Raw genomic sequence first — 10851 nt, forward strand, 5'->3', positions numbered from 1 at the left:
ACGCTGTGTCTTCCCCATCTCCTTCCCTCAACCAGCAGCTGCAGCAGCCTCAGCCTTGGGTCTGCACGCGGGGCCTGAGCCAGCAGCCACGGCCGGGTGCAAGCCCCAACTTGGGGGAACGCGTTCAAGAAGCGCTGATGGAAGCTGAAAAGGGGACAGTCGGAGGGAGTGAAAGAGCCTCGTGAAGAGCCACTCTGTGGAGAAAAAGTGCARGGCAACGACCCCTCCATTAGTACCGGCAGGGGAAGGAGGAGGAGAGCAACGGCTACCCCGTTTAGRACCGGCGGGATGGGGACAACGACCCCTCCATTTACCACACGCGGCCGGGCGGCCCCGCCCCGCAGCGGCTCCACCTCACAGCCGCTCGGCCCCGGCGGCCGCTGTGAGGAGCGCGCGGCCCCGCCCCGGCCGCGCATGCGCGGAGGCGGCGCGCCGGGCCGCCCTCCCGGGCCGGGCCGGTTCCGCGCTGAGGCCGGGAGCGCGTGGAGCCAACGGAGCCCTCTCAGCGCGGCCTTTATGGAGCCCGCGCCGCTCAAGCTGCTCCCGCTGGATCCGGGCGACGAGAGCAGCCAGCGGTGCAGGCTCGGGCCGCGCGCGCTGTCCCTGCTGGGCGCCCGGCTCGGGGCCCCGCTGCGGGTCACGCTGCCCGGCGGCTGCTGCGTGTGCACCGCGTGGCCCCGGCACGACCGGGCGGACGGCTACGTGCAGGTCGACCTGCTGTGCAGGACGGCGGGGCTCACCGCGGCGGCGCTGAGGAACCTCGCGGTGGACGTGGGCCAGCTGCAGCTCTTGGCCTGTCACCGGTTAAAAAAGGCGGCTGTGAGAGTGGTGCTGAGGAGCGCGGCGCTGAAAAGAGCAACCCCCAGGGGCATGCTGCAGGAGGTAATAAAAGAGCTGCTTAGAAATGTCTATGTTTCTGTCAATTACACCGTTGCAGTTGCTCCATCTCAGGAAAATCCAGTGGTTTATATCGAAATACTCTCCACAGACCCTTTGACAGATGAAGCTGGGCTAGTAACGCCCCAAACAAGYGTCAGAATTAAGGAGGTGCTCACGTTAGAGTGGTACAGGCACTTAACGGAAGACACMGCGCACGCCTCGGTGGCGGGACTGGACGATGTGGGAATGTCTCTGAAGGAAATGGTCGATTTGCCCTTCCGCTTCCCGAAAACGTTCAGGAAGCTGGGACTTTCTGTCCCAAATGGAGTGCTGTTAGTGGGCCCCCCAGGTGTAGGGAAAACCCTTCTGGTAAAGGCAGTAGCTAAAGAAGTGGGCGCCTATCTGCTCTGCATCAGTGGCGCGGCCCTGTACGGCTCAAGACCCGGAGAAAGCGAGGAGAATTTGCGAAGAGTTTTTGAGAAGGGCAGAGAAATGTCCCGGGAAGGACCCACCGTGCTCTTTATTGATGAAATCGACTCCTTGTGCCCAAAGAGAGGGAGATCTAACAGTGCTCCTGAGGATCGGCTTGTTGCCCAGCTGCTAACATTGCTGGATGGTGTGGGCTGCAAAGACAGGATGGTCATTATGGCAGCAACAAACAGGCCTGATGCCTTGGATCCTGCACTGAGAAGACCTGGCAGGTTCGACAGAGAGGTGAGCAGAACTTTTTCTTCCTTACCCTCCTTTGCAGGATGGGTATAATCAAAATAATTACATTTTTTGGGGGTGGGGAGAAGGCTACTTAAAAGTACTTGAGTGCATTCGAGCATTAGCACTTGCATTATTTTTCAGGGTTTATTAGCTGTTGAAATGTATGTTATGGTAGTGTTTTTCCAAAGTTTTACTAATACATGAGCATTTATCTAATTGTGGGAATGTTGAAGAACTGCTAACTAGTTTCTTGTAAAATTACTTAGACAAGTGTAAGAAAGTATAAATCTTCAGTAAGAAATACAGAGAAAAAGTTGCTTGGCTTATAAAATGAGAGGAGTCTAGTGAAATACCTAATTAATTTATTTCTGTTTTGTTTGTTTTAGGTTATTATTGGGACACCGACATTTTTACAGAGAAGATCCATCCTGCAGTTGCTCACAGCTAACATGCCAGTTTCTGCAGATGTTGATCTGGTTAAGCTGGCAGAAATGACCACTGGGTATGTTGGAGCTGACCTTACAGCACTCTGCAGGGAAGCTGCTATGCAGGCCGTGTTCCAAAGCTCTCCGGTATGGCTGCCAATTAATYGAGGAGGTCATTATTAATATGAACCACCTTTTCGCCATTCGTAGTCTGCTTTACTTGAAATGCTCATTAACTTGAATCATGAATTAAWATACTGAAAACAAACAAGTTTATAAATATATGAAGGTCTATTTATATTTACAGCAACRCCTTTGTAAATATATAGCAATTTTGTCATAAATCTTTAGGTTTTAATAACTACATCTTTATGCCACTTGAAATGAGGTGCCTTACATTCACATTACACTGTGAAAATATTAATTTAGTTAGTGAAAACTTTTGTGATCAAGAGAATCCAGAAATCAGTTGCTGGTTTCAGGGTTATTAGATACATTTTGATTTGCTCAATCCCTGCATAATCATAACTTAGAGAAAACTGTTTTATTTTTTCCTAAAACACTGAATTACGGTTTTTTTTTTTCCTGTATGTGTATGTGTAAAAAACAAAATTTTAGAAAGAACACACACTACTTTGTATATAGTACATAAACCTTATTAGGGCAGAAACTCGATTTGTTATTAATTTTCATTTGGCCTTTGTGGAGTATTTTGCATACTAATGGAGCATGATAATGAAGCATATAATCATTAACCATATAAGATATTACTTATTTGTTTCATATGGGTTTCTTCAGGATTCAGCGGAAATTAGCATGGCAGATTTCCAAGAAGCTTTTAAAAAGATTCAACCATCCTGTTTTCGAGGTGCTGTTGGACTAACAGAATGTAAACCTGTTACCTGGGAGCAAATTGGTGGTCTTGAAGAAGTGAAACTGAAATTAAAACAGGTAGTGTATAAAATGTATATAAATAAAAAGCTAGTTTATAATAGCCATCTCCAGAGTATTCTGTATGTTCTATGAGGTACATGCATTTCCTCGCAAATAGTATGTTTACCATTTATAGTAATTATTTTGTAATACATGAAGTAAATGACAAGAACTGTAATAAGCCTCTTGTTCTGTTCCAGAATGAGAGGAAACAAGAAGTAACTCTGATAACATCTGATATTACTCCTGCTTGTATTCTGCTTGTATGTATGTGTGTATATATACATACATATATATGTTTTTTATATATATATTACAGCCACACGCTCCCAAAGAGACCCAAAATAGTATGTATGTGTTAGTTTCAAATTAATGTTTGCATCAARGAGAGAAAATATTGTGCTTATCCATATTATTGATCTTATCTTAACTCTTGTTCCATTACTGAGAATGTTTCATATTTTTTTTTTTATGTATTGACAGAGTATTGAGTGGCCTATGAAGTTTCCTCAGGCTTTTGCTAGGATGGGCCTGGCACATCCAAAGGGTATTCTTCTCTATGGGCCATCAGGGTGTGCTAAAACTACACTAGTAAAGGCTGTGGCCACCAGCTGTCACTGTTCCTTTCTCTCTGTAAGTGGTGCTGACCTCTTCTCGCCTTACGTTGGGGATTCAGAGAAGATTTTGTCTCAGGTACAGCAGTTTTTAAATTGTATGAAATCTATAGTTTGTTCCTGACTGATATTTATAAACTAGTAGTCAGGTCTACAATTCATGATCAAAAATTATAGGTAAAACTTAACTGATTATTAAGTTATAGATTCACATTTATATAAAATGAGAATCTAGATCTGAAGTGATACCAATTTTAAACTCGAATCCGTTCTGCCCTTTTGTTTTCAGCTGACTTAGCTTAGTTAAGCATTGGTTGCCTATATTAAGTCTCATTAGCTCTCAGCATTCTTTGTAAATACTACGCATGCATCTTTAAAGTTAAGTAATTAATTAAATATATAGTGTTTAAGTTGCTTACACTTTACAGAATAGAATATGCGTTAACATTTTACTTTATGAATCCAAAAAAGGTTTTTCGCCAAGCACGAGCAAATACTCCAGCAATAATATTCCTGGATGAGATTGATTCCATCTTGGGATCTCGGTCACACTGTAAAAGCGGCCATGGTGTCTCGGAGCGAGTTCTTTCTGTTCTTCTCAATGAGTTGGATGGAATTGGACTGAAAGTCACAGAAAGAAGAGGAAACAAACTACAGCTTGAGGGTGAATGTGAGGAACAAAGTGATGAGGAGAGGAAGGTATTTATGTTCCTTCATGTATATAAAGAACAAGAACTACTGGGGTGTCACGAAACTGKTAGTTGTTGGCATTCACACTTTTTAAACTTAAAATCATCAAGCTTGAGACATTAGAACAGCATCTTAAATCTTTTGATTTCTAGTTTTTCTTACATGCTATATCTATGCTGTAAACTATTTTTACGTATAGAGTTGCTCAATGAAACTTTTTTGAGGGGAGCAAAGGAATGGAGATATTTGAACAAAATGAACTAGATAGCACTGCTAACAGTTGCTTATCTGTTACAAAAATTCCCTTAATAGTCTGTATTTATTATTACCAAGATGAATATTAATTGTATTTCTTTCCTGCCTGAATCAAGATGTTTTATTTCCCAAACCAAAATAAAATGATAATAATGAAAGGAAAGTGACTATATATGTAGATGTATTTTTAAAATTTCTTCCTATGATTAAATAATGCCTTAGGATAAATAATGTTCTAGATGTATTTCATTAATTTGCGTGTAAATTTGCTTTACTCAGCTAGAGTTTCAAGAAACTTTGAACAAGGATGTCATGGTAGTTGCTGCAACAAATAGACCAGATATGTTGGATGATGCTTTGTTGCGTCCTGGAAGGCTAGACAGGATGATCTATATTCCACCTCCAGACCTGAAGGTGATGTATTATAATTCCATGTGTATCTTTAATTTAAGAGGTACAAATTGCTGGTGTACTTTAAGTGCGAAGGGGACATAATCCTATATTGAACAACAGAGAGAAGATTCACTGAAAATTAGTCACCAAACTTAAARTATGCAAAGACTTTTAAGAAAAGTAATTTAAATATCTCTACCGGATATATTTAATTCTACTATTACATATAAAAATACTTAAAATACATTTAAATAACTGTTCTTGTAAAGTCAAGCTATAGTTTAGGAAGAAACAGAGCAAGCTAGTTGTCCTTACTTCAGATTTTTTACAGGCCATATTCCCAGTTTGTACTGAGCTTTCCAAAGCAGATCAAATATAGAAAATTTCAGTTTAAAATACTGTAGTTTCATAAAATACTATAGTTTCATAAAATAGAGTTATTGTGAACGGACTTCTACATATTGGTTAATCATCAGAATAAGTATTATCTCCATCAATACCATTTTATTTACTCGCCCACCAAAAGAGTTCCAGTTTTGATAATCTCATTCATTTTCCTTTGTTGAAGTTTTGTAGTGTTTTGAATTGAGAGTAATTATTGGTTTCCTTCTTATTTTCTTGTAAAACATGCACTGACTCACAGGGAAGACTTTCTGTTCTGGAAATCTGCACAAAAAAAATTCCACTAGATACTGATGTGTCATTGCAAGACTTGGCACTTCAAACAGACCTCTTCTCTGGAGCTGATATTGAAAATCTGTGCAAGGAGGTAAGGAATATTAATAGCAATCTATGAAATAGCTTTTGAAAGGTTTCATTTACAGATTCTCTTATAGATACTATGAACTCATCTGTAGCATGCATTTTTTTTCGCAAGTTGTAATTAAAAGATAAAAATGAATACCAAGAGAAGAACTGAACATGGGTTAATTCTTTAAATAAAAAAGCCACATAAGTATGATGTCTATCTTCAATAACTTACTGGTGGGAAAAGTTAAGGAACTGTACTGCCCTTCAATTCTACATAGCCCTTTATAATCCAAGATTAGATAAATTGTCTTCTAAGTGCTGCAAAACAATTACAGCATTTTATTTGAAATAAATATGTACTACCAAGGCTAGAGAGAAAAAAAAAAAAGTTGAGGGAGAAAGGAATCCATATGCATTTGAGGTATTTAAGAAAGAGGCTAGGAGGAAAATCCACAAATGTGCATCAAGAATAATCTATCTAATCCAGTCAAGAAGTATAAAAAAAGGCATACTTAAAAAGTTYAGATATGTGTATAATCATACATAACCATAAATCATACAATGTTGTTTTCAGGTATTTTACCGTAAACTGTAAAATATTTTAAAATACTTGTAACACTTTTAAGTTAATGGCGAGCATTACAAGCACTCACTTGTTTCTTTTTCCCTTTTTTTTTCCTTTAAAGGCTGCTTTGTTGGCATTGCAAGAGAATGGACTTGAAGCAACTACTGTTAAACATGAGCACTTTGTAAAATCACTGAGGACTGTAAAACCATCCTTAAATGTCAAAGACTTGKATTTTTATGAAAAAATCTATAATCAAAAATTTTCCTCTTAAATCAAAAAAGTGATGCAGTATAAATGTTTTTAAATATCTTACAAACCAAAGCAAATGAGACCCTGTTCTTCAATATTGAGATCATGTATCGAGACATGTAAGTTTGCAAGCAAGTACAGTACTAAAAAGCCGGAAAAGTGATAATGAAAATCTCAGCCTTTGTGTCTGCTGAAACTGGYAGTGGAGGGGGAATAATGAAGTGGTTCTGTACATTTTCTCATTCTCAGTATAAACCAGGGAAGAATAAGAAAAATCAATTTGAAAACATGTTGTGAAGTCTCCAACTAAAAAAAAAAAGGGGGGAGTATGAGGAAAAAGTTCTTTGTAGAGAACTGCATATACTAAWGTATAAGATTTTTATATGTGCGCAACTATAAGCTTTCTTTCTGGAAAGCAGATTCCAAGATAAACTTGTAATTAAACAGTTGTCAGTGTTTAATATTTTGTTGTAAGTTGAAGAGTTTTCTGTTTGAGGTGTGGAGCTCGCAAGTGAAGCGTTTGTAGGGTTGGGGAGGATCACCCTAGAACAGCTCCCACTGACTGTACCAACATTTGAATTGGCATAGAAGAGTGTTTATTCTGTTAACATTTCTGTAGCATTTTTTCCCTTCAAAAATATTCTTTCCTCATGTATTTTTATAGGCTATCTTTTGAAAGTCAGAGATGGACATGTAATTTCCTTCTGTATCTAAAAGTCTTAATTTACAAAGGTATGAAATTTGGTTTTCTTCTTTTCCTCATAAAAAATGTTTATGACAGAGATATTCCACTGTCAAAGGTRACATCAATTGAAATACAAACCCCAAAGCTACACATCCACCAACAAATCCTAACCACTCAGGGACCCTGCGGCTTCTCCACAGTGTGGATTACAGTGAGATCACATCACAGAAGGGAAGCCCCTTGGCAGTTAGTAACAACACAGGACAAAACCAGTTGCAAATTGTTGTGTCCTAGGAAAGGACTGCGCTACAACCTGGTGGCTTCATCCTCRCTTCCCAAAAGACTGCCCTGCCCTTTATAGCAGCCATGAAGGCCAGTGTTGTGGATTCCCATTAGTAAGTGTGCCAAAAACACAGAGCGGTAGCTCCTCGGCAGGAATGCTGGTGGGAGTGTGGAGCCTGTGCCTGGTACCACTAGCTGTTGGTGTAGCAGAGGGGACAGGGTGAGATGAGGCTGTTCTTGTCACTCTTCAATCCTTGCCAAGCTCTGGATGGAGGTGGGCATGGCCTTCCCCATGTGTTAGCACACTGCGTGTTCTTTGGGAGACAGACTCAAAAATGGTGTCGCCCGAAGGCGGCAGGTAAGAGCTGAGGTACAGAAGAGAGAGAAGGGGGAACAGCTGCGASTCCCTGGGGGCTGCTGACGGGACAAGACCCCCGAAGAAGGGCGAGAAGATCCGACCGCCAAATGGCGGGCGGGGGCACGACCGGGCTGCCGTGAGGCACCCCCGGCCCCTCCGCACGGCTGCCCCACAGCGGCCTCGCGCGGGCCGCCAGGGGGCGCCGCTGCGGGCTGAGGGGAGCGGGGCGGCCGTCCCCTCCGCTCCCCTCCCGTGCCCTGCCGTCCCTCCCGCGCCCTGGGGCGCGCACGGGCGTTCCCGGGCGTTTAAAAGGCGCGGGCACGTCCGCTGCGGCGCTGCTAGCCCGTCTCGCGCCACCGGCTAACGGGGCTCGTCGCCGCGGCGGGGGGAGAAGGGGGTGTCAGTGCGGTGCCCGGGGACAGTTTGTTCCAGGTGGGCAGCCGCAGCCATGATGCACATGAGCTTCTTCCAGATGCTGAGGGCCAAGAAAGAAGTAAGTAGGCGAGGGGACGTCGGCCGCTCGGCGCTGAGGGGAGCGCAGGCGGCCGCGGCGCCCCCCGCTCCGTGGCTCTCGGCGCCTCCTGAGCGCCCGTCCCCGTGTTTTGTCTCTCAGCTCATCCCCCTCGTCGGAGTCGTGACTTTTGCAGCGGTCGGGGCTGTCTCTGTTTCCATCTATTCCCTCTTCAAGACCGATGTGATGTAAGCACGTATTGCTCGGCCTTTTTACTTATTTTCTTTCTCAACTGAAGAATTTGACCATCTTCGACAAAACAAGTCTAAGCAGATGTTCTGGTCTGGTAGGGAGGACTAAGATAACTCAAGAGGCTTAACCCAGAATGCTAAGGAAACACAGAAGAAGTGGCCTAATTTGTAGCATAGCCCAACCTAATTGCTGATTTCTGCTTTAATGGGCCCTATATTTTCAGGGGGAGGGTTAGCTATAGTGGACTTTAAACTTCTAAAATAAGTAGGATATGCAGACATTTTGCAGTCATAATGATCTGTGTGTAAAGAACAGGATTTGGTAATATGAAATCATTCCGAGTTAATATTTTAATAGTTTAGCTAATAATTTAGAACTCAGATCTACACTCATTAAGTGTGGGAGAGGATTATATTTACTTAAAGGGTACTAGAATGGTATTTAGTCACATTACATAAATCTTTACTCAGCTTTGAATTTCAGTTTCACTTAAGAAAATGCATTATCTTTAAGCACTGTTTGGAAGCAGCAAATACTGAAACTATTTCCCATGCAGAATTTATAAAAAGAATGCCCAAGCATTTAACCTTGTGCTTACCTGTGTAGATAGCTCTGATGACAATAGACTGATCAAAGGGGGAGACCCTAAAATATAAAACCTGTTTATCTTCTTTTAAAGCATTAATAAGACTGGCAATCCAGAACCTTGGGAAGCTATAGACCCTACTCAGCCTCAGAAGGTAATTTATCTGCATAATATAACCTTGACAAAGGCTTTATATTGTTTCTAGTGTAACAAATGATACAATTAAACCTAAAATATATAAGAATTAGGAAAATATTAATGGGAAAAAATGTAAGGCTGACTTTCACCTCTATTTAAAAGTAGAACTAGTGGCTTCATTCTTTACTTTTGTGTAAATAGTCTTCCCTGCATTATTTATTGTAGGAATTTAGCTATCATGTCATTCAGCATTTGGTCCTGAGTTTCTGGGCTGCCTGCAGTTGGTGTTAGGCAATGCAGCTTCTGTTTCCTCAGTTTCCTTGAGAATGAYGGGAATTGGGAGGCAGTGCTGGTCATGCTCCCCTTAGTCAGAGGTTTCAATTTTGACTACAAATACAAGTGTTTCTGTGTGCTACAGTCTGAAGGATGATAAATMAGTTCGGTAGAGGATCTAGGATAAGTAAAACTTATTTAGGAATAGCAGATGTTTGAAGTCAAGTTATTTTGTTCAACAAATTATTAAATGTGTTGTAAGCTACTATAGAAAAATCTTTTCTATAGTATGATAGCAGARGAAAAATATTTTATTGAGTTGTTTATTGAGATTTTACTAATCCGTCTTTCATACTTTTCTTTCTTTTATCCAGCTATTAACAATCCAGCAAAAATGGAAGCCTATAGAAGAGCTGGAAAAGGTCAAAAAGCTTACAAAGTGACAAGTTTCAGTTGCCTCAAAAAAGGTACTCTATGAATCTAGTGGAATCATTTCTGCACAAACTTGACTACTGAAATCAGTGTGCGGAAATGCTTCTGCTACATTTTTAGGGTCTCCCTACATTTTTGGACTCTGGATAAGGACTTCCATGTTGCCTTAGAAGTTGCCATACAACATCCACCTAGTCCAGAAATCTGCCTCAAATATTCAATCTCAGCAGGCATTTGATATCAAATGTTGAATATTCAGTTGGTAATTAGAAAAAAAAACTTCCCACTCTTTTTACTATTTTATTTTACCAAAAATATATTAATTTTGTGATTTTATATATTTTTAAGAAAGCATATATAGATTTTGTTTTTACAACATTCTATTTAAATCCAATATATGGAGATGATCAGAAAGCCGTTTTGGAGTAGGATTCCTAGTCTGCTATCTCTTTATACCATATTTCAGTGCTGTGTACATACTGTATTGATAGTATACAGAGTAAATAGTGTAGGATGACTAACAAYGTCTGTGTATGGCAACATATATGGTCAGAAAATACTCTTGTATAAGGAAACATTTAATTTCTTTGTTAGATGTGATGAACATCTTGAGACAAAATAAAAAGTTCTACTCATTTAAAAAAAAAAGATAGAAATGAGCTTAACTCACTGAACAGTTAATGTTATTTAGTACCACAATATGCTATTTAACACCACATTTAAGACTGCATGATTAGAATGTAAGCCTTCAGCATGATTAAAACAGAAGTCAAAGAAAATCTTTTTCATATTTTAAATATTGTTGCTTAAACTTACAGAATGCTGTTATAATTAAACAACTAGCATTATCCAAAACTTAATATATTRATGGCATTTTACATGCGAGCCTACAATTATCAGCATATTTTTAAATGCTTCTAGATAAAT

General features: G+C 40.7%; 2 protein-coding genes across 2 annotated transcripts; both read left to right on the forward strand.

The window, feature by feature from the left end:
* The first annotated feature begins 516 nt into the window (after positions 1-516).
* On the forward strand, positions 517-7096 carry SPATA5L1 (spermatogenesis associated 5 like 1). Its single transcript, XM_026045823.1, has 8 exons — positions 517-1593; positions 1977-2162; positions 2814-2966; positions 3432-3641; positions 4034-4261; positions 4787-4921; positions 5544-5669; positions 6337-7096. The coding sequence occupies exons 1-8, from the start codon at positions 517-519 to the stop codon at positions 6487-6489; spliced, it is 2268 nt and encodes a 755-aa protein (XP_025901608.1). The 3' UTR covers positions 6490-7096.
* A 1054-nt stretch (positions 7097-8150) lies between these two features.
* On the forward strand, positions 8151-9984 carry CUNH15orf48 (chromosome unknown C15orf48 homolog). Its single transcript, XM_026045737.1, has 4 exons — positions 8151-8285; positions 8406-8491; positions 9175-9235; positions 9867-9984. Exons 1-4 carry the CDS (start codon positions 8241-8243, stop codon positions 9933-9935), a joined length of 261 nt encoding a protein of 86 aa, XP_025901522.1. The 5' UTR covers positions 8151-8240; the 3' UTR covers positions 9936-9984.
* The last annotated feature ends 867 nt before the right edge of the window (positions 9985-10851 follow it).

This window comes from Nothoprocta perdicaria, unplaced genomic scaffold (assembly GCF_003342845.1).
Source record: "Nothoprocta perdicaria isolate Ctin4 unplaced genomic scaffold, notPer1 scaffold_41, whole genome shotgun sequence".
Taxonomy (NCBI): Eukaryota; Metazoa; Chordata; class Aves; order Tinamiformes; family Tinamidae; genus Nothoprocta; species Nothoprocta perdicaria.

Coding starts and splice junctions, on each gene's coding strand:
- CUNH15orf48 (XM_026045737.1), top strand. CDS start 8,241: ATGATGCACATGAGCTTCTTCCAGATGCTGAGGGCCAAGAAAGAA. Junction 8,286..8,405: donor TGCTGAGGGCCAAGAAAGAA/GTAAGTAGGCGA, acceptor TTTGTCTCTCAG/CTCATCCCCCTCGTCGGAGT. Junction 9,236..9,866: donor ACCCTACTCAGCCTCAGAAG/GTAATTTATCTG, acceptor TCTTTTATCCAG/CTATTAACAATCCAGCAAAA.